Source organism: Aspergillus multicolor (genome assembly GCF_047715735.1).
Source record: "Aspergillus multicolor strain CBS 133.54 unplaced genomic scaffold BDW74scaffold_18, whole genome shotgun sequence".
NCBI lineage: Eukaryota > Fungi > Ascomycota > Eurotiomycetes > Eurotiales > Aspergillaceae > Aspergillus > Aspergillus multicolor.
In genome coordinates this window covers 529,367-551,040 of record NW_027395969.1, presented here as the reverse complement: position 1 = coordinate 551,040, position 21,674 = coordinate 529,367, and the positions used below count along the sequence as shown (strand labels likewise).

Here is a 21,674-nt window from a genome sequence, read left to right as displayed (position 1 = left end):
ACCATCGTCGTCGCGAGAATCAATACCTAGTACAATACAAAATAAATAAACAATGAGTCAGCACACCGCTACGAAATTCAAAGTGAGGCTCACAAACTCGCCTGGGATTAGGTTGCGCCTCTGGGGTTGTAGTCCAAAGCGATGCATATCATTTAGTCAAAGCTTCCATCATAGCTGGCCGGCCTCATCTGTTGAGCTGCTTGTGCGATGCGCTCAGATAGCGACAAAGCCCCTCTGTCCACGTGTGACGTCGGTGCCATCTCCCTCGTCTGACGTATCCAAGTCCAGAGCATCGACATCATAAATTGTGCTGCAACTGTTATGGACATCCCTTGATAAGGTGATAATCGGTTGGGATCTTCATTGACTTGGGTATCTACGTCGTCGTGTCAGCAGATCTGGAGGTTGTGGTTGGTGGTTGGCTCACTCCACAGGGAATGTTCAATGCTGTCATCGGCTTCATCCGGTGTCCGTGTTAAAGGACCCCGTCTTACATAGAGCATGAGCATCATTGGTACTCAAGTACGGAGTAGATAGGCACAAAAGTAATCAAATGACGATACGTCGCACATCTCATCTCATTTCGATGAGATGATCTGGTAAAACCCGCGATAAAGTTGCTGGGGAAGCACCGGTTGTCCCTGACGACTAGTAGAATATATAACTGCTCTACCCTAAGTCCACTCTCTAGACCGCAATTTGTCCCAACGCACAACCCAGTTTTGCTATAATATTGAAGCGCATCAATTGCCCAGTGACCCATGCATCCCTTGATTCAATCAATAAGTTTAACCCTGCGAGTCGACAAGAGACTGCATCAGGACCGCAGCTCTTCACCGATTGCATCGTCATACCAATATTCCCAGCACAACCAAGTATAAAATCGCTAGTTCTGGTTGAGCCCTGCATGAGGATAACCTTATGAGCACACCGCATCTTGGTATCTTCCCCGGGTTTGCTGGCCGCTATCTAATCTTCTCTAACCCACCGCGAGCCGAATATGACAGGTCTAGGTATGTTTCCATAGTTGCGTATCCCTTTGCGGGGTGACCTCCGGCTTCCTTGTTTTCTAGCCATCTTGCCTATAAGCTTGCCCTTCCTTCGATCGGGCAAGCTAGATTGCCGACAATGTCAATAGTAGCCTCTACCTCGAAACTTTGCAGGCGCATAGACCCCTGTAGCCAAAAGCTCATTCAAGGGGCGCAAGTATTCGATTACTGGGAGTGGGCTAGAGTAATACTGGTAGAGAGATCCAGGTAAGCCAGCGAGGCTCTATCGTTGATCCGAGAGCCGTCTAGGTAGCCCGGTGGCGAACCCTTAGTCCGATGTTGGCTGTGGCAGCCTGTGTATGATGATGAGCGACGAACGGCAACAGTGGCGGCTTCGACCTGTTCTTAGTCTCACTGGAAGTAAGAAGCCCAGGTATGGTTCGAATCCAGGCTCTCAGGAAACCGCAGGAGTATCGTTCCTAAATGGCAGCGGTTGGTTCCTCATCTATGGGCGACATCGAGCAAGGAAAAGTCGTCGGATCAAAAAGAGCACGAGTCCTTTGCGTTTTGGATCCTCTTGAGCTTGCAGATACCGGACTAATGCTAGCATCTGCGCAGACTGAAGCCACCAACCCAGAGTATTCTCACCAAGAGTGCTGTGCAGGCTTCATAGAATTGGGGAGTCTCCATAGACTCGTTCGAGGATGAGTTGGCTGTATGGCGCAATGCAGAAAATTCTAGTCCTCCCGCCTGGGAGCCGACATTTCCGTGCTCATGTATACTGACTAGAGCGGCTGCAATGGCATTTGCAGTTCTTGCAGATAACGATGTTTGGCTGTCAACATGCAAGGCGCGAAGGTAGAAGGCTTTGGAGTAAGAGTAGCTGGGCATGACCGGGCGCTCCTTGCCGAAGATCATGCTTCCAGGACACTGGTAAGGAGTTTAGTGCAGTAGTATCACTGTCGTAACCTGCCAGGTGTTTCAAAGCTTGCATTCCAATAAGCACAAGCCGTCTTAATCGCACCCGCCGTGGTGGACGCAGGATGTTCCGCTCCAGAGCATGAACACCACGGGCCGACTCGTCCAGCCGTCAAAGTGGGTTATGGCCATGGGGGCCTCGTAGTTGCGGAGGTGGAGAATTTACGGCGCAATGGCCAGCAGGCAGCTAGAGTTTAGGATGCATCATACTGCCACAGACCAGAGATTATATCGACCCTCCCTTGAGGGCTTCTACGTATGAGATACATAGTACCTCATTCGACGTAGACGATGACGAGACCTTAGAAAATATAACCGAAATGCCAGTGATGATTGATCTTGTGAGTTGAATGCAGTGCCATGAGATGGGCAGATGACTTGCGCCATGGTCACAGGCACCCTCTAGCACCCACTTGGAAGGGAGCTTTGGCCCCGTAGTAATACATCCACCAACCACGATGCAGACATTTGCAACCAGGAAAGGTATGTAGACACACCTGTATTCCATTGGAACAGACAGTATAAACGAGGATAAGTCCCTATGTGGTGTTCGCGTGGGATACGGAGCACTGGGGTGGGATATTCACGCTCCACGTACTCTAGTCGGAAGTAGCAGTAGTGCTGGGGGCAGGGACGCGAGACAAACGCCGAAATGGAGATCTCAGTCAAGCTGATCATAGTGCCCGATACTCTCTTAAATCTGTGAGGTTTGTGTATCTTAGAATAGCTGTCCTAGGCCAATTCTGGCCAGAGCACTGCCTAAGGGGAAATTATATTCTTGGAGGTCATCATCATTCGTACCCCAAGCGAGCAGCTCCTAAGCTACATCTGATGCAGGGCCGTTCCATACATTGGGTATGTTAGTCCATGTTGGCTGCAGGGACCCATGTTAATTGCATGTGTAAGCCAAGCTCGTGGGTTCAAGGGCCCCGTCGTCTACCACGTAAAGATACCAAAGTGTACGCCATCCAGGCATGGCCTCACGCGACGATGATCTTACTGACTCAACAATTTGGTCCATGTTCCTCAGCCTGAGCTAACGAGGGATTGCAGCGCAACAGTTGGCGATCTGCATCCGGTGTCTTGCTTCGGCGTAACTTTGGCGTGGGGGATATAGTGGCAGAGAGCAGATTGAAATCGGGCAACAGGGATTTGGATGTATGTAGTAGCTGGCAAGTAGTAAAAAAAACATTCCTGCCATTTTAGCGACTACCTGGGATTCCAACTCAGAAGCTCCAAGGATATATATAAATCAGATAACCATGTTTTGTGTAAAGGTTCATGCACAAATTGTCGTTAGAATGTGCTTGGATTACCCCGCCGCCTCGCAGATAGGCCTGCATGCAATGTTCCCTAGGCACAGCGGAATGCCGTGTTGGACGGGAGTACTCCGAGCTCTGACCCTCGACAGCAGGATCAAATTATAGAATCATGCCACTTGCGCGCCGGGACAATTCAATTGTTCGACAAAGGAAGGTTCGACTCAGAAGTAGGTTCGGAAGTATCCCGATGTCGGATCTAATCAGTCCATATCCCACGTTCTTCGGTGCTTGGACTGCGGGGCTCTCTCTGCCTGAAGATTTCTGGCCATTCTCAGCCAAGTAGGCTACTCCGTACTACGGGCAGCAGAGTAGCATGGCATGGCGTGTTCCGGCAGTGCGTGCGCTCAGGGAACCAACTGCCAACTGACAGTGGGAGTGACATTGAATTCGTCATTTGTGTGGAACACCTCACGGCCCGATGTCCTGTCAAAACCCACTCTCAAGGCTCTGGTTCTGTTGCCGTATTGTATTCCGATGCGAATTTGCAATTTCCAGCCATTACGAGAGCTCAACCTCCGTTACTAGCAGGATGGGTCTCTCTGATAATCTGATTATTCCCTGTTCCTCGATGTCCACCCCGGCCATATATAACGGCCGACCCTTCCATCTCTCCGACGATCTCATCTTTTTTCTCGGAGCTCCAATTTCACTCTGATCTGTTTTGCGATAGATTTTCTGATACCCATCCTTTTGCCTTTGCTATTTCCTTTGAACAGAGCGACCAATGGAGCCCCTTCAGAGAAAGTCTGAGGACTTTCAGAGTTATCGCAAGATGCCTCTAGCGCAGCAACGTGCCCCTCAACGCCTGCGGCCTACTCCTCCAGATGAGCTGCACGATCTGCTTTGCGTCGGCTTTGGCCCAGCAAGTCTGTCGATTGCCGTAGCTCTCCACGACGCCCTCGACCCGTGTCTAAACAAATGTGCTCCCACCTCCGGGTGGCAGCCCAAGGTCGCCTTCTTGGAGCGTCAGAAACAGTTTGCCTGGCACTCTGGAATGCAGATTCCCGGTGCCAAAATGCAGATTTCCTTCATCAAAGACCTTGCCACTCTCCGTGACCCTCGCAGCAGCTTCACTTTCCTCAACTACCTGCATCAAAAGGATCGCCTGATCCATTTCACCAACCTGAGCACCTTCCTTCCAGCCCGGATGGAATTTGAAGACTACATGCGCTGGTGCGCCAACCAGTTCTCGGATGTTGTGTCTTACGGCGAGGAGGTGATTGAGGTGCTCCCCGGCAAGTCGAGCCCAGAGAGCCCGGTAGTCAACTACTTTACCGTTCTATCCCGCAACGTGGAGACCGGTGAGATATCATCGCGGAGTGCGCGCAAGGTTGTGCTTGCCCTTGGAGGCAGTGCAAAGCTGCCGGCCGAGCTCCCCCAAGATCCTCGGATCATGCACTCATCCAAGTACTGTGCTGTTCTGCCCACTCTGCTCAAGGACAACAACGAGCCCTATAACATCGCAGTCCTCGGAAGCGGCCAGAGTGCTGCTGAGATTTTCCAAGACCTTCACAGGCGGTACCCCAACTCCAGGACGTCGCTCATCATGCGAGATTCCGCTATGAGACCTAGCGATGACTCTCCATTGTAAGTCTATTATATCTTGTGCCTAAGAAACGGACTAACCCGATATCAGCGTGAACGAGGTCTTCAACCCCGAGCGAACGGATACGTTTTTCAACCTCTCGGCCTCCGAACGCCAACGTTCCCTCAAACAAGATAAAGCTACGAACTACAGTGTCGTCAGACTTGAGTTGATCGAGGAAATCTACAACGAAATGTACCTCCAAAGAGTCAAGAACCCCGACGAGACCCAATGGCAACACCGCGTCCTCCCCGGCCGCAAGATCACTCGCGTCGAACACTACGGACCGAACAAGCGGATGCGGGTGCATGTCAAGGCAGTCAAAGATGGCAAGGATAGCCTCGTCGGTGACGGAAAGGAAGTCTTGGAGGTGGATGCGCTTATGGTCGCCACCGGCTACAACCGCAACGGCCACGAACAGTTGCTCAGCAAGGTACAGCAGCTGCGACCGGCGACGCAGGATCGCTGGACCCCAAGCCGAGATTACCGCGTTGACCTGGACCGGAGCAAAGTCAGCATCGAAGCAGGAATTTGGCTGCAGGGCAGCAACGAGCAGACGCATGGTCTGAGTGACAGCCTGCTGTCGGTTCTGGCCGCGCGAGGTGGCGAAATGGTGGAATCGATCTTCGGAGAGCAGCTTGAGAGCGCGGCGGTGCCGGACACCAGATTCCGCGCTATGCTGTGAAAAATTCCGAGTCAAAAGTAATAACGAAGAAGCTGGTGGACCCGCTTGATGTATGGAGTACATTAGCGTGGGAGTAAAAAAGCGGATTCCACTTGACATTTATTGTGTAATTTGATTGGCTATATAGATACTCATGAATATTTGCTGATTTCTCCCTACAATGCTGAAGTTTGTAATCCGTATAGATCAAGAAAGGGAGCTTCTGCCTCACCGCTGGCTCTATACAAGCAAAGTGAGAGACAGGTTGATCGAATGTGAGTTTTGACTTGCTTCTCCGAGACGTCAAGGGTCAGTTTGTCAAGGTTACTTCCTGACACTGCAGCTCATTCCCTCTTTGTCCCGATTACGACCCACACCAAAAGCCAGACCACGTTCAATTCCAACCGGCCGCGACCGACAACGCTCACGTCGGTGGCTTTCAGCGTCAAGAAATTCAGATCATTCGGAACTGCAGATCTCACCAAAAGCGAGATATCGATATACAAGCGAGCCAATAATTGTTGAAAGTCCAGGACGAGAAGTCTGTACGGTCCGAACAGGAATTGGGAGCGTTGAGCCGGAACGAGACCCATCGCGGAACTGATCGATATCTAATCAGATTTTTCATCTGATAAAAATTGATTCTTGGCAGCTCCCAAGTCCATCGCAATTTCCCGCTGTTTAATGTTACACTTGTGCGAGGATCGTGATCCTGGTAGGGGTTTATGCTGACTGCAGAATACGTTATTGCAAATTATGCCTGCAGAATCTTGACCTTCCAGCTAACATTATTGTTCAAGTGACTCGGAAAAGTTTATAGGAAATCCGAAATCAACGGCGAGTTATTATCAGATTGATCCACCGGGGTATCACTTACTCCGTGCGTAACAGATTCCCAACTTCCAAGCCTCTGAAGCCGACGCCCGCTTTTTGAGCGGTGTCCCAACCACCAAGAAAACCCGCGGACATCGACTCCATTCAGAATTCAAACCCGAGCTAGACTTCAAGCCTAGCCCTGCCAAAACGCTGAAGAAGCAAATCTAGGTAGCCTAACCGCCACACCACTCACTCCTTTCATGGCTTGACTAAGATCTTGGCCACTCTTGGTCTCCTCGACTCGCTTTCCTTGAATCCTCCGGTGACTGGTTCTCCCTCTTTCGTGGGTGGCTTGCCGATCATATCAGCTCAAGAGAGTCAAGACATCACCGTAATATTTTGCGTTATCGTACGGCCTGATAAGTATCTTACTTCGGTCGAATCGGCAGGACAGGCCATACAGCCCAGCAGCATTTACCATGAAGCGAGGCCTGACAGATCGTTGGAAAGGCCGTTTTGAGCTTCTATAAGCGAGCACTCGACAACCTCGGATGAAGATACCGCTTTGACTGCGATCTGCATACGTACAGGAGCTGGGACTCGGCAAAGAGCCTTAGACCCTTACTAAGGTAGGTACCAGGGACTTTCAACAGCCCGCCGGAACCGGGCCATGCAGTTCGCAGCTCAGGCGTCGCAGTTGGAAGTTGGAACTCCTGGGTCGGAGAGGCCGGGATTCGCGGAGCTGCTTTCACGTGCAGCCTGCAGCCTGCAGGCCGGCGGAGCTGGAGCTGGAATTGACACATACATACAGAGTGCAGTAGCTGGGTGGACTCAAGGTAGCATCGGTTCCGGTCTTTGATGAGGCAGCTGCAAGAGCAATTCGAGGTCATTATCGCCCGGACACTGCAAGAATGGCATGAGCAATGGTATGATCCTGCTGCTGAGCCCTAATCAATCAAATCAATCATCTCCACAATAGATTACTCTGATCATGGTCCGTGTACCACTGTACGTAGCGCGTCCTTGATCCTTCAAGCTTCCGGCTACAGGGAGCTTCCCTGAAGAATCTTCCTATACTAGCTATAAATATATAGCGCCTTGCTGGGAGCTTCGGCGTAAGCATTGTAACCTTCCCACTACCGCTAGACCAGCCAACCAACCAAACCACCCACGCACGCGTGGCCAATTCACCGTCTCGGGTCCCAGACACCCAGAACCAAGGGCCAAGGCCAGCGGCCCAAAGCCAAACCAGCTGCTAGCCGAGATAAGATGCTAGTGTGGGATTTGGGTTTCAGGGTGCCCACCGGAACCACACGCTAAGGCGGAAATACGACGGTACCGAATTGCAATGCGGGATGAGAGGACGGCGAGTGAGACAGGCGGAAAGGAAATTTTGCAGTCAATGTGCGATATCGGATCTCGGGGTTCTCTCGCGTGGGGGGTTCTCACTATTACGGGTGTATTTTTCATTTACCTCAGAGGAGCCGTTTACATGGGCCCTCCGTGAGAAGAGGATTCAGCTTGGGAGCTTAAAGAACTGAGTATACACATTATCATAAGGTATATATGCCAATCATGCCTCACAGTATATACAGGCGCTGAATTGTATATGCAACACTATACAAGGAACAAACCTCATTACCCAACAGACAAGGATGGGATCGTTCAGTGAATCATTATATCCCCTCGAGCTTCGTGCCTAACCTCGTACCTTGCCAACCGTTGTTCGATCTATACAATGTCCGCCGATTCATCGTACGGCACACTCCGGTAGTCGCCACCACTATGCATGCGCGACGGGGACTCGTACATACTGTTGTAGTTGACGATTTCGCCGCCGAGCATGGCAAAGCCAGGTTCCCGTTTGCCAAAGTACGGCGCTGGATCGCACCAGAAGTCGCGGCAGTTAGTGACGACGCCGCGAGAAAAGGGATTCTTCGGTCGTGCAGCACGAGGCCCGTCGCGAAGACCATCTCGCGCAGTTGCGAAGAAAGTGTCAAAACCGAGGAGGGATGACCACTGCTTTAAGCAGCCACCCCGGTGCCGATGCCCACCTTGCGCCAGCGCTGGATTCGGGCCTTGACCGGAGGCTGAGAGGCCAGCTGCATCGAGAGATGTCGTGCCCGCTGTGACGGCAGAAGCGAAAGCGCGGGTGCTGGAATGACCGCGGTCCATCGAGTGGCCCCTCATGTTTTCAAAGGTCGTCTGGTTACGGGAGACCTGAACAAGCTGGACAACGCCAAGCATGGTAACCCAGACCAGCTGAATAGCAATCCAGACATCAAGAAGAAGGGTAAAGGTATCCCGAAGCACGAAATCACATATTTGATCATTCAACACATTGCATTTTGGTTCCGCGGGCGCCGGCAATCCATTGATATCTAGAAGCTTTATTAATGTAGGCTCTAACACGCCGGAAAGGACGCTACTCACAGTTGAACGTCAAATGCAAGAAGAGGATAATGCCAAATTCCAGGCAAAGAATGTACAGAACGAACTGCCGCAGGTTATTGGCTCCCACGCAGTTATCGATCCAGGGGCAATGACTGCATGCATTAGCATCATCATGCTTGGGGGAAAGTCGAGGACATCTTACTGGTCATGCTTTGCGACGCACCGCGAGCAGCGCCTGCAGTGTTTACTACGAAGAGGCCTTCGGTTCATGCAGAAGACGCAGAAATTCTCCTCGTCAAACTTCCACTCCTCAAATAGTTGGCCGATTACTGCTCGCTGCTGGTTCCTGCTACCAAGTTTCGGAACATACCCCGGATCTGTGACCATGGAGAAGAAGTAGAAGTATGTCGTCAAGGAGAAGCACACGGCGAAACCGATGTTCAGGAAGGGATTTGTGGAATACGTCGCTATAACCGCAAATCAGCATGGTTTGAGAGACTCAATTCTGCGATAAGACTTACCTGGTAGCACATAGAGCACATATCTGATGAACACCCAGAATAATGAGCCCGCAAAGACACCTGCCAGAAACGGCTAAAAAACAATCAGCAGGCTGCAGAGGCAGTGCATAGGCAAGTCCACTCTCACCGTTTTTTGAAGTATCCTAAACTCCGTAGGGCCCTGACTGGCAGCCTTTTTGGCGACCCATTGTAGCCCAAACACAACTACCGCGGCGATGGGAATAGCGAAATAAACGACCATATTGCTCAGAATCCACAGAACCACAAAGAGCAGAAGGAACGGCCAGAGGAAGAAGAACTTGGACATGACGGCTTTGTCCCGGATATAGGGGCCTACGCCCATCGGAAGGACCTTTTTGTTTCCATCCGCATCATAGCTACATTCGCTTAGAGCACGGTACCAGACATGCCTTGTGTTCATTTCCTGCGCCACTAGAGCCGGCGTTTTACCGTCTGTCGTCGTCGCGAATCGATCCGCGCCATACTCGAGTATCTTGAGAACGCACGGCAAAGACCCCTTGACAAGAGCCCAGTGAAGGGGCGCCAGTCCACCATCATCCACCGCGTTCGGGTTCGCGCCCCAACGCAAGAACAGGTCCACGCACGCCGGATACCCTTTGTAAGCTGCCCACATCAAGCCCGTATGCCCTTGTTGATCGACAACGTCAACTGGAATCTCCTGGTGTAAGAGTAGGACAAGCAAGAATGCATTCCCGTCGATCGTTGCGAGATGGAGGATGTTGTAGCCTTGGACGTCGGTCAAAAGCGGATCGGCGCCGTTCTGGAGCAGCAAATGGACGATATAATAATGGCACCGCTGAGCAGCCCACATCGCAGGTGTAGCGACCGACTCTCCTCCTTTTGCGTTCACATCGGCTCCGGAGTCTATCAGGAACTTGCACATTGCATACTGGTTGTTGATCGCGGCCCACTGATAACGAGATACATGGTCAGCATGGAAAGTCTTCGAAGCTCAGAGGCACGAGGATGCAGACGCACATGTAACGGTGTGATCCCTTCTTCGTCCGAGTGGTTCGCAGTGAACTTCTTCTCATCGAACAGCTTCTGCATGACAGAAACCTCTCCAATTCGAGCAACCTGCATAACATCTTCGCCCAGCGGAATCGACTTGGCCGGACTGCGCTCCGGTTTTATAGTATTGAGCTCTACCGAGACATCATCGGTCGCAACTTTTGGCGGCGTAGCGGCGCTTTTGCCGAAGGGCGCGGTAGGCGGACTTGAACCCGGGGCAGCAGGAATATTGCTGCTGCTGCTGCCTTGAGGCACGGATGAGGGACCCCCGGAAGACATCCTCCGTTTCTTTGACCGGGTAAGTAGCTCGAGCGAGAACGTGGTCACAGGAGCGAATAAGTCTTTTGGCGATTGATGGGAAGGATGAGGCGGAGACCTGACACGATACAAATTCCGTGAGGCGCTAAGCTAAGGCTGAAGAAGATGCGGAGGTGGTAAACAGCCACACGACAATGGTTCACGAACAGACAAAAGAGCATCAATCAGGGAGAATAAAAGAGAAGCGAAGAGGAGGAAGACCGTGTCGCCCAGCGAAAAAAAGCGGTTCAGAGCGAACAGGTCACTTGTTGGTTGTCAATCGAGGAGGCGAGGCTGCGGACGCTAAGACTGCACGGGCTGAAGGGACGATCACTTTTGCGCCTCAGGGATTCCGACAACGATGCCGCGGAAGGCGTGCACTATCCGTACAGCTCAACAACGACTTATTGTTATCTTACAGCTACGTGTTTTTGCGGCTAGATCTCAATTGAATAACGCTTCTCGAGATTTAGAGCCGTTATCAACCTGGCTACGCGCATTATTACTCAGCCGCAGCGCTGTCCCCTCTGGTCATGTTAGGCAGCCGCATTGATTCCGAATTCAAACCCTCGCTTATCATGAAAGGGTTTTAGTGCTGATAAATACACAAGAGGTATCCAGGGGACCAAATGATACCAATATGGAGTTCAAAGTGATAAACAATGCCAAACCTAGGTCGCCCGGCCTGCTGATGATAGCAAGCTTTGGAGTTATCACCGATGTCCCACCTATCGTACCAGCAACGATCCGCAAACCGTGCTAGCTCAAGTTTGCAGCTCTGACTAGATAGGGTGTTCCAAGTACCATTGCAGAATTCCGGCCTGGTCATCCAGCGTTTGTTCGTCGACACGCAGGTCGAAATCCGTGAGAAAACAGAAGCTGATCTCCAGTCGCGTGAGTTCCGTACTTGTCACTCCACCCACCCTAGCAACTCGATCATGAGAATATACCAGATCCTCAACAGTCTTCATCGCAACGCGCAGCCCAGCCAGCACCAGTCGATGCATATTTTTCCGGTTCACTGATATGACCGGGTCAACAATGGCTAGTCGGGTGATGTACAGGCTGGCCGCAATGTACACTCCTGTGGATAAAGGACAGTAACGATGGAATCGCGTGAGATACTCCTTGAGCGTTATTGGTGGCTCTCGTTTGGAGAGGAATCGCTTGCAGAGAAGAGACTGTTGCAAGATATCGTGGCCGTGAGGATGAAAATGCAACTCGTTAACCCGCGTTGGTGTGTTCTCGCCGCTTGATAAATCGTTCTTTGTACCAAGTCCAATGTTGGCTAGCGTGCGTGTTGTTGATATGGCCTCGAGGGTGTCCACGGCCGCACATAAAAGCTCCATAGCATTCTCTGGCTTGATGGTGTTTATGTGCATGCGGTGGAAATTCGGGTCATCCTTTGCTTCGTCAGGCAAGGATAGTAGTCCAAGCATCTGTTGAGCCTTTGCATCATCAACTGCAGGCTGACCCTCATCCTCGGCACCCCCACTGTTCATTGCGACCGGCCGCAGTCGGTTGATGGGATAGGTATAAAGGTGCGAAACGTACGTCTGTATTGATAGATGTACCGCGCAATGTAGATGACAAGAGCATGGTCGGACTGCCCGGCTTTTGTTTCGCGCACGTCGTAGATCAAGCTAAGTTGAGAAGCGAGAGGCGGCGAGGAGTGACGGGGCTCAGGGCGGGGTGGGGGAAGAATATGAGACTCAGAGGAACCGATCCATCAGCTTCGGAGTTCTGTGATGGTTGTTCTGGTTCGATTTTCAAGGCCACTGAGATACAGCTGTTAGTGAGGCCATCGATTCATTAGCGAAGTAGCACACCACCCACGATGAGGCTGCGAGCACCTGCCCTCCAGAGGCAGGCAAACAAGCTAACCGTTGATCTAGATCACTTTTTGTTGCGCAGGATTGTCGCCCCGTCTGCAGGTTGCATCACGAGCCTTCGATAATTGTGAGCTGGCGGTATCATCATGGAGACTGGGATCTTGGTTGAGATGAAGCCCTCGTGGGCTTCGACTGATCGGGCACTAGCCTGCTTATTTCCCCGGCGCCTTCTTTAGCCGCGACCGTCACTGCGGTTCCATCCGTTCTCTGCATGGTCGCGAAGGTTTCTTAGTGCTGGGATCCATGTGAAAGAGGTGCAGGAACAAACATAATCTTGCATGGCATTTACTTCTAGAGATGCTTCAGGTTGTTGAAATTGACTACACTAATAACCTTGGTGACCGATAACCAGACTCCGTCCTTCTTGAGCGCCGTTTCGAAATTCAACCCAAAACAAAAGAAACCGTCAAAGGACAGAACATAACTAGGGAAATACACCTCTTCAATAACCGGAGCCAATACTGTGCTCCTTCAAAGCCAGCGGCGGCCATATTGACGAGGGCCGATCCCGCAAGAGTAATACTCATCGTCGTCAGAGCTGAAGTCTCGGGTCTCGTCGATTTGGCGTCTCCATCGTGAACTCGAATGTGACACGACTTCGCGGAGCTCTCGTCGCTCTTGCTCTCTTCTTCTGCGTGCCTCGGCATAGATACGATCACCGTCCTCTGAGATTTCGCGGTTTCCATCTTGTATAATCCGAGGCCGAAGACAACTCGGTCTGACAGACGGCCGCGGTAAATCGGTGCTCCTATACGACTTTCTCTCCGGCGACGCGTACCGGTACCTAGGTATGTCGTCGAGATCTCTGCGTACTCTGCGTTCATGAACGCGACACCGGGGTTCGTCTCGATAGTCGATATCGCTTTCAGACAGCGAATACTCATCGCGTCTTCGAGCTCGCGGTTCGTACTCTTCCCGAATGATGTCCTCTGCAAATCGAACTTGACGTCGTCCAGTGCTTCCACTGCGCTCTCGTCTTCGGTCTGGAGACTGATGAATCTCCACGACAGCCGGTCTCCGCCTCAACGGCTCGCGCTCAATAACCGGCGTCCGCTCGCGTGGTGGCCTAGGCCCTCTGCGGCGTTCCAGTGAGCGCGGCTCTCTAGGGGTATCTTCAACAACCACGGTTGTCTCTGTTTCCCTTCGCAGGGGCAGAGGAGATAGTCCGCGAGGAGATGACCTTCTAGGCGAGACCCTTCGAAGAGAAGGCTTTCTTTTTGGCGAAATGTAATGAATTTCGGGCGAGGGAGACCTTCGTCTCTCGCTTTTGGGCCAAGCGTACCGTATCTCTGGAGGATCCACGACGAATGTGCGAGGTGACCTGTCCCGACCTCTTGGTTTAGGCTCATAGTCGTCTGCCCTTCGTGTTACCCGTTTGATAGTATACGGCAAGCGCATCTTGAACGGCTTGCTCCTGACCGGCGACGTATCTCGTCTCCGCAGGAAGCTGGGGCTTGACCTTGATCGCAAAGGCTCCCTTGTCTCGATTATGTGATATGATGGTGAGTGGCTCTCCTCGGAACGTGCACGATGGGCATGGCGATTGTAGTAGTATTCGTCTCGATCCAGGTTTTTTGGGCGCCTGAAAATCCCCCCGCCGTCTTTGGTCACGTACCGGCGAATGATTTTTCGTGTTCGAACCTCCATTGCAAAATGTCAGTGGTTGTATAACAAACGGGTGCAGTTCGGTCTTCCGGCAAGTTTTCCAGGCGAGACTGGACACTATGCAGTTCCGACAACAGATGGAAATATATTCAGCAAGCCGCACTGAGTCCTGACAGGTAAGGAGGTCTCGAGTACAAATATCGACTAAGAATTGTATGGCTTGTTTGAAGTATACTCGTTCTCGGCCCAGGCCAATCCCCGGACAAAGGGCTAACAGGAAAACACAAAGATACCACATAGTAGCAACTAACAAAGAGGAAGAATACCTTGAGATGTTTAGTCTGCGACAACAGGAGCCTCCCTCAAAGCGCAGTCATGAATGAAGAACATGTGGTCGACGTCATGGGTTCAAAGGCGAGCGCCTGATTTTGTATCAAAGTACGGGGAAGCAGTCAGAGGTCTTTCTCTGTGTGTACGTACAAAGATGAGTATATATAACAGTGGAAGAGGTGAACAAAGTCGCCTTTATATCTGTTCAGGAATGGCGCCCGAAGGAGTTCGAAGAAAGATGCCTTATGGGAAGACGACCGGGATGCGTGTAATCTGGAGCCCCAGGAACAGGCCTGCTAGGATCCGGGTACCTGCCTAATATCATATAGCACTGCAGCCTAGCATGCATCACTAGCAGGGTCAACAAGGCTGAAGAACTCGGAGCACGGAAAAGATCCCACTACGTAAATGCTAGCAGAAAACAGCCCTATCCTTTCGCACAGCCCACCACCATCCCAGTAGTTCAGCTTGCATCTCCTTCAATCATCCCCACCTTTTTTACGAGAAGATTCTCTTACATTCATTGCGTTCTATGCGTTTCGGTCACTGGGTTAAACTCCTTCATGGCTCCCTCAAGTCAGCCGGGCAGGTTCCATGAGCGCCGGGTCGGACAAAGAGCAGGTGACTTGGCTAAACAATGGAGGAAGAACTCTTTGCTTAACGTGAGGTAGGGCGCCGAGCCTGAACTGAAGAAGTCGCAATCATCTATTTTGGCTGCTTTCCACGAAGGTATTCAAAATGGAAATATTCACGTTAATGCTAGGTTTTATGGGTGCAGTGCCTCGTTGGTTGCCATGCATTCGGGGGTGGCGACTGCGATAGCGGGACGAGCCGATACGAGCTATCATGGTAGCCTTCTGTATGCATGTCATTTCACCGGGCACAGATGCAGACAAGATGTCATCTCTGTACTCTGTAGACAAGGCCGTTGAAGGATTGCGCGTGTAGTTGTTGTATGGTTGGATCTTGTGGTCTACCTAAAACAGAAGGTGGCGGGGGCTTCTGTGGCTGTGCGCCGCAGTCCAGGATCAAAGCACATCTACACTCGACGGCGGTGAGATTGTTTGGTTGTTATCACTGGAGTCTAACTCGAGCTTGTTCAGATAGACGAGAATCTATTGGTATCTATTGGATGAGTCTCTGTTTTGCACGGAATTTGCGGCAGGGGTAACCCCAGACGACAGAAAACTCTCAGGGCCGCAGTCCGAGAACAGGAAGAGCCGCAGACGTATTTCACAGCCTTCCTATGGAAGGAGGGGATATTCGCCACCGCGGCTCTGCACCGTTGCTTAGACCGAGTTTCTGTTGGTATTGGTTATCTTCCAACGGCTATTCATACCTGAAATGGATGCCCGCCTGCCAGGGCACCAGCCACAAACGAATCAGCGAATAATATGCACCGCGCAACGTTGGTTTCTGATCGATTCAAGCATGACATGAACTGGAACTTATCCAGTAGGCAGCGACGTTGGGTAGAAACAACGCTTGCTCCATGCCGAAGAAAACCACTACCCAGTGCTGACGCCATGATGGAGGCCGACGCTCTAGCACGGCCTCAAATCTGTCCTACCCCCATCTGTCCAGAAAGGTCTCTTGGCTCTTGTCTCGCTGGTAAACAATGTCATGATTGAGTCTTTCAATGCCTTTCTGGATACGGCTGAGCTTGGACTCAAGCTCTGAGACGATCCTCTCTTGCTCCACGCTCGACAAGGAGGCTGTGAACAGAGAATCAGCTTCCAGAGCGGAAGAAAGAAGCCTGATTGCCCGATCTGTTGGTAGCAGCTCGACCGCCAGTGGTGAGTCACTCGCAATGCCATAGTTGTGCAGTCCGTCGAGCATGTGCTGTCGTTCCGTAATCAAAGTTTGGATCCCACCCTCAGCTTCTTCATCTTGGAAGACAGTCTCGGATGACAGACCTAAGCGGCGCAGAAGCCCGGCCAGGGCGTCGAATTCAGGGAAAGGACCCATCTGTATCCCTGGTTGTACCGACTTGGATGTGAGTTGTGTGGAAAATCTTCTCATTGTTTCTCGTCGTGAGTTACCCGAGTCCAAAATCTGATCACCCACCTCTGACCGATACGTAGATGCGAGAGCCTCGAGAGTGGCGCACAGAGACTCGCGGTCATGGAGGTTTGTGATCAAATTTTCTGTACATGTAGTCATGTCCGTGATCATATCGAGAATCTAGCGATGCGCATTAGGTCAACGGCAAGGCAGACAAGGGAGAATAATGCCTACAAGGTCAAGTTTCTGATGAGAGGCTATGCGTAGCTGACCATGATAATCCTGGAGCTGTCGTAGTATAGGCTCCACAAATTGTTGCTTGGTGGACATTTCAGCCAGGATATCGATTTCGGGGTAGAGAGAATCCATCTCCTGATGCAGCCCAGCTACAGTCTCGGTATTCTTCTCTGTTGAAGAGTCTGAGGCTAATTTGCTACCATCGAGGAGTTTCTCCAGGTACAAGCGATCAAGCCTGCAATATATCTCTTCCGCGACATACTTAGACAGGATACTGCTCAGCTCCATTGTCCGCTTCATGATAGAGGCATCGCCGTCAGAGGACTTTACTCCAGATGCAAGGGCCTCGAGGTCTGATAATAGCCTATCGTTATCTTTCAGCCGCGCCGTCAAAGCAGAAAGTATCTTCTTCCCGTCCATGGTCGACTTCTCTGCTTCATTCTTGAGGCTGATTTCTAATTCTTGCGCCATTTCGCTTATCTGTGAGGCTCTTAGCGATAGGTCATCACCCTTCCCATAAAGAGAATATTACCGCAGTAGCCGTATTCTGCCTTGCTGCCTCATGATTCCGTCGTAGCCGTTCCACCTCTCTAGTTTGCTTGGATGCTTGGTCGCCGCCCCGCTTAAGTTGCCGATGCAAAATATCATATTGGGATGTCAATATATCTGTCTGCTCCTGTATATCCGCCGTGGAAGTGTTAAGCGCTTCAATTGCGCTTTGGAGGTCAACGTCTAGGAAAGGTCGACAGGAATCGAAGTTCGTGTCACCGATCAGAGCAGATAAGGCACCGGATTCTTCTAGCTTGGAGTACCTATGTAAACGGTCCAGGGTTAGCATCCGAGCAATCTGGTTAACAGGGTAGAATGCAGAGCATACAATCTTAATTCCTCTTGCGACAGAAGCGTGTCCGGGGTGAGGTGTTCCTGCACCCATGCCGTATTGCGGATAATATTGATGTCATTCTGAAAAGCTAATGCAATCTGGTCACGTTTCGGCGGTATATTTCTCTCTTTCAAGGCGGATATGACAACTTCCTGAGGGTCCATTGTTGTTGTTATGGTCTTGGGTTTGGAGATCTAGAAACGGGGGAATCTCCACAATCAAGATCCATCATAAACTGCTGCGTAGACGCAATACTGCATCGGACATGCTTGGCAAGACCCCTGCCCAACTGAGGCTCGAATTCGAATCGGTAACCGGTACCTGATTGAATATCATCCCCAAGAGTATATTGCTGCTGAAAGCTCTTTTAGTCACCGACTGATCGATTTCTTGGCGTCGGAGTAGAAGGCGGCGAGTTGCTCTTCCGACTCGGCCTCACCTCATTACTTTCGGAGCACCACCCAGTTGTCCCTGGGCTCAGGTTGAAGGGGTTGATCGCCATCTCTACTCATGCTAATCTATACCATATACTAGACCATCCCCGACAATTGATTTCCCGAGGCGACAATGCGCGTTTAGTGCTGACAGCCACCAAATCAATTCCGTAAATAACAACCTGTGTCTGAATAACTCTTCGTGATCCGAACGCCTTCTTTGACATATTGGCGTGAAATCTATCGCAAAATGGACAACCGTACCTTTGTTTCCGATTCCCTCCTTCGCCTAGCGAATGCGTCTGACCCAACTGTCGTCGACTTTATTCTCGCCACCGCGACATCCGCAAAATCATCTTCGTCGCTGCAAGATAAGATAGCACCTTTTCTCGATGCCGGTGCCGACGAGGTCAGTTCGTTTTGCTCGGATCTCTATAAACGAGTTGGGAAGCCTACAGCTAGCGCAACTACCAGCGCCGCGACCGGCAGCGGGGGTCGAGATGCGAAAGCCAGCGCAGTGGCGAAAGAGAAGAAGAGATATCGTCTTTTAGATATGGATGAGGTCGATGATGAAGGTGTGAGTGGAAGTGGAAGTTCTCTAGGGCCCAGGAATGTGGGATCTGATCGAAAAGAAAGTGAGCGAAGGAGACGCGATAAGGGGCGTGACGGTGACGGAGATAACAAGAGTCGCAGTGGTCGCTGGGAGAAAGATGAGAGCCGGAAGAGGGAGCGCGAGCATAGCCAGGACCGGCATCGGTCAAAGAAGTTGAGGCGGCGCGATGTTGATGATTTCGAAGGCCGGTGGGGTGACGAGGAGGTACTGGACGAGGAGGAACGGCAGGATGCTGAAGAGGAGTTTGAGGAGTCGCCGGCAAAGAGAACGAGGCTGGACGATGGGTCTGCATCACCACATTCAAGGGCGAGCTCGGCGGACCTGGACCTTGAAGAACGAAAAGAGCGTGACCGGAAACGAGACCTTGAGGAGCGTGATGCGTTAGCAAAGCGGTTGGCGAACAAGGATGACAAGCGGTCGAAGAAGATCGTGGAGGATCGGACAAAAGATAGTGAGGCGGCCAGGCGACGAGCATTGGCGGATGATTCCAAGGCCCGGGCTGCTGCTATGCCAGATCTCAGGCTGAGATCAAGACAGGAGTATCTCAAGAAACGAGAGACCGAACGGCTGGCACTGTTAAGGAGACAGGTTGCGGAGGAGACGCAGGAAATGCGCGAGAATCCAAACCTGACGCGAAGGGAGAAAGAAGAGTTTGCGCGCAATCGCGAGGTACTGCGCATTGCAGAAGAGAGACTACGCATTGACGATCATCGCGATGGGTATATGATGCCAGAGGACTATATAACAGAGAAGGGCAAGATTGATCTGAAGAAGAAAGAGGATGCTCTCTACAAGCGATACGTGGACCGTGACGAGATGGGCCAGGAGAAGTTCGTTACAGAGCATGAGGAATGGGAGTTAGAGCAGTCTGCAAAGGCCAAAGCCCAGATTAACCGGGCTGAGTTCGTGGATGAGGGTGACTACGAGTATGTCTTTGACGACACACAGAAGATCAATTTCATTGCGGACGCTCAAATGAAGGGTACGCGCAAGATGATGACTCAAGAACAGCGCATGTTGCAGGAGAAGCTTGACCAGGCGGAGCAGAAAGCGCAAAGTATCGAAGACACTCGGAAAAAGCTGCCCATATATCAGTTTCGCGATCAGATTATTCAAGCGGTTCAAGATCATCAGGTGCTGATTATCGTTGGTGAAACGGGTTCTGGAAAGACGACGCAGCTTCCGCAGTATCTCCATGAGGCAGGATACACGAAGAACGGGATGAAGGTTGGCTGCACGCAACCAAGACGTGTCGCAGCCATGAGTGTGGCCTCACGCGTTGCAGAAGAGATGGGGGTCAAGCTAGGCAACGAAGTCGGATACTCGATTCGATTCGAAGATAACACAAGCGACAAAACCGTGCTGAAGTACATGACGGATGGTATGTTATTGCGTGAGCTTCTTACTGAGCCTGATTTGGGGCAGTACTCAGCCCTAATGATCGATGAAGCACACGAGCGTACAGTGCCAACGGATATTGCTTGTGGACTATTGAAGGACATTGCAAAGGCGCGCCCGGATTTGAAGCTGTTGATCTCATCCGCGACCATGGATGCGCAGAAGTTTCAGAGCTATTTTGATAACGCGCCAATCTTCAATATTCCTGGACGCATGTACAATGTCGACATCCATTACACGCAGCAACCAGAAGCAAACTATCTTGCTGCTGCTATCACGACGATTTTCCAGATTCACGTCTCCCAAGGGCCAGGTGATATCCTCGTTTTCTTCACTGGTCAAGAAGAAATCGAGGCCGCCGAGCAAAGCTTACAGGAGACTGCAAGAAAACTCGGGAATAAGATACCGGAAATGATCATATGTCCAATTTATGCCAATCTGCCGTCTGACCTGCAAGCCAAGATTTTCGAGCCGACACCACCAAAAGCGCGGAAGGTGGTGTTGGCTACTAATATTGCGGAGACGAGTTTGACTATTGACGGGATTGTTTATGTCATTGACCCCGGCTTCGTCAAAGAGAATGTCTTCAACCCTAGGACCGGCATGGAGAGCTTAGTAGTAACACCCTGTTCACGAGCATCAGCAAACCAGCGAGCAGGCCGAGCAGGTCGAGTTGGGCCAGGCAAGTGCTTCCGCTTGTACACCAAGTGGGCGTACTACAACGAATTGGAAGAGAGCACGACGCCTGAGATTCAGCGGACGAATTTGAGCAGCGTGATTCTTATGCTGAAATCGCTGGGAATAGACCAGCTGCTCGAGTTCGACTTTATGGATCCTCCACCGGCCGAGACGATCATTCGAGCACTAGAGCAGCTTTATGCGTTGGGAGCACTGAACGACCGTGGGGAGCTTACCAAGATCGGGCGGCAGATGGCCGAATTCCCCACAGACCCGATGTTGGCCAAGGCAATCTTGGCTGCGGATGGTCAAGGCTGCGTTGAAGAAGTTTTATCGATCGTCTCCATGCTCGGCGAAGCGAGCGCACTCTTCTTCCGACCAAAAGACAAGAAAATCCATGCAGACAGTGCTCGCAACCGATTCACCATCAAAGAAGGCGGCGATCACCTAACCCTCCTCAACATCTGGAATCAATGGGTAGATTCCGACTTCAGCTACGTATGGGCTAAAGAAAACTTCCTCCAACAGCGCAGTCTGACCCGAGCACGCGACGTGCGTGACCAACTCGCGAAACTCTGCGACCGCGTCGAGGTCGCCGTTAGCTCTTGCGGCTCGAACAATATTGTCCCGATTCAAAAGGCCATCACTGCCGGTTTCTTCCCGAACGCGGCGCGTCTTCAGCGCGGCGGCGACAGCTACCGCACTATCAAGACAGGGCAAACGGTATATCTGCACCCGTCAAGTACACTTTTCGAAGTGAACCCGCGATGGGTGATCTACTTTGAGCTGGTTCTCACGAGTAAGGAGTACATGCGCAGTAATATGCCCTTGCAGGCGGAGTGGCTGGTTGAGGTTGCACCGCATTACTACAAGAAGAAGGATCTTGAGACGCTAGGCACAGAAAAGAAACCGAAGGGGCAGGGGGCGGCAGGGGAGAAGAGCCGTGATTGATTCATGTATTTCATGTCATGTGTACGATATCTAGTGTACGTAGATGTAGAT

General features: G+C 51.4%; 6 protein-coding genes across 6 annotated transcripts; 2 read left to right on the top strand and 4 right to left on the bottom strand.

Annotated features, from left to right (window-relative positions):
* The first annotated feature begins 3,590 nt into the window (after positions 1-3,590).
* Positions 3,591-5,720, top strand: BDW74DRAFT_156107 (L-ornithine N(5)-monooxygenase). The gene is made up of 2 exons (XM_073724947.1): positions 3,591-4,876; positions 4,926-5,720. Exons 1-2 carry the CDS (start codon positions 4,014-4,016, stop codon positions 5,557-5,559), a joined length of 1,497 nt encoding a protein of 498 aa, XP_073582449.1. The 5' UTR covers positions 3,591-4,013; the 3' UTR covers positions 5,560-5,720.
* Positions 5,721-7,954: 2,234 nt separating this feature from the next.
* BDW74DRAFT_38646 (ankyrin repeat domain-containing DHHC palmitoyltransferase family protein) lies at positions 7,955-10,769 on the bottom strand. The gene is made up of 6 exons (XM_073732659.1): positions 10,269-10,769; positions 9,397-10,200; positions 9,270-9,342; positions 8,951-9,215; positions 8,788-8,900; positions 7,955-8,735 (listed from the first exon to the last, which is right to left on the bottom strand). Exons 1-6 carry the CDS (start codon positions 10,578-10,580, stop codon positions 8,086-8,088), a joined length of 2,217 nt encoding a protein of 738 aa, XP_073582448.1. The 5' UTR covers positions 10,581-10,769; the 3' UTR covers positions 7,955-8,085.
* A 76-nt stretch (positions 10,770-10,845) lies between these two features.
* BDW74DRAFT_156102 (putative cyclin-dependent protein kinase complex component) lies at positions 10,846-12,568 on the bottom strand. Its single transcript, XM_073724946.1, has 2 exons — positions 12,435-12,568; positions 10,846-12,376 (listed from the first exon to the last, which is right to left on the bottom strand). The coding sequence occupies exon 2, from the start codon at positions 12,098-12,100 to the stop codon at positions 11,381-11,383; it is 720 nt and encodes a 239-aa protein (XP_073582447.1). The 5' UTR covers positions 12,101-12,376; positions 12,435-12,568; the 3' UTR covers positions 10,846-11,380.
* Positions 12,569-14,695, bottom strand: BDW74DRAFT_156099 (putative RNA binding protein). Its single transcript, XM_073724945.1, has one exon. It carries the CDS (start codon positions 14,135-14,137, stop codon positions 12,962-12,964), a length of 1,176 nt encoding a protein of 391 aa, XP_073582446.1. The 5' UTR covers positions 14,138-14,695; the 3' UTR covers positions 12,569-12,961.
* Positions 14,696-15,644: 949 nt separating this feature from the next.
* Positions 15,645-17,851, bottom strand: BDW74DRAFT_38631 (uncharacterized protein). The gene is made up of 4 exons (XM_073732658.1): positions 17,544-17,851; positions 17,199-17,478; positions 16,664-17,146; positions 15,645-16,609 (listed from the first exon to the last, which is right to left on the bottom strand). Exons 1-4 carry the CDS (start codon positions 17,711-17,713, stop codon positions 15,992-15,994), a joined length of 1,551 nt encoding a protein of 516 aa, XP_073582445.1. The 5' UTR covers positions 17,714-17,851; the 3' UTR covers positions 15,645-15,991.
* A 382-nt stretch (positions 17,852-18,233) lies between these two features.
* On the top strand, positions 18,234-21,623 carry BDW74DRAFT_168872 (putative mRNA splicing factor RNA helicase (Cdc28); the record flags this gene model as incomplete). The annotated part of the gene is made up of 7 exons (XM_073726907.1): positions 18,234-19,012; positions 19,049-19,404; positions 19,438-19,847; positions 19,887-19,989; positions 20,029-20,060; positions 20,094-20,318; positions 20,349-21,623. 7 exons carry the CDS (start codon positions 18,234-18,236, stop codon positions 21,621-21,623), a joined length of 3,180 nt encoding a protein of 1,059 aa, XP_073582444.1.
* Between the last annotated feature and the right edge of the window lie 51 nt (positions 21,624-21,674).

Bases quoted from the DNA above. Each gene is read 5' to 3' on its own strand.
- BDW74DRAFT_156107 (XM_073724947.1), top strand. From the start codon at position 4,014: ATGGAGCCCCTTCAGAGAAAGTCTGAGGACTTTCAGAGTTATCGCAAG. The intron at 4,877-4,925 runs GTAAGTCTATTA...ACCCGATATCAG, and splicing joins CCTAGCGATGACTCTCCATT to CGTGAACGAGGTCTTCAACC.
- BDW74DRAFT_38646 (XM_073732659.1), bottom strand. From the start codon at position 10,580: ATGTCTTCCGGGGGTCCCTCATCCGTGCCTCAAGGCAGCAGCAGCAGC. The intron at 10,201-10,268 runs GTGCGTCTGCAT...TCTCGTTATCAG, and splicing joins AAGGGATCACACCGTTACAT to TGGGCCGCGATCAACAACCA. The intron at 9,343-9,396 runs GTGAGAGTGGAC...ATTGTTTTTTAG, and splicing joins TTAGGATACTTCAAAAAACG to CCGTTTCTGGCAGGTGTCTT.
- BDW74DRAFT_156102 (XM_073724946.1), bottom strand. From the start codon at position 12,100: ATGAACAGTGGGGGTGCCGAGGATGAGGGTCAGCCTGCAGTTGATGAT.
- BDW74DRAFT_156099 (XM_073724945.1), bottom strand. From the start codon at position 14,137: ATGGAGGTTCGAACACGAAAAATCATTCGCCGGTACGTGACCAAAGAC.
- BDW74DRAFT_38631 (XM_073732658.1), bottom strand. From the start codon at position 17,713: ATGGACCCTCAGGAAGTTGTCATATCCGCCTTGAAAGAGAGAAATATA. The intron at 17,479-17,543 runs GTATGCTCTGCA...CCGTTTACATAG, and splicing joins TCGCAAGAGGAATTAAGATT to GTACTCCAAGCTAGAAGAAT. The intron at 16,610-16,663 runs GTAGGCATTATT...GCGCATCGCTAG, and splicing joins CTCATCAGAAACTTGACCTT to ATTCTCGATATGATCACGGA.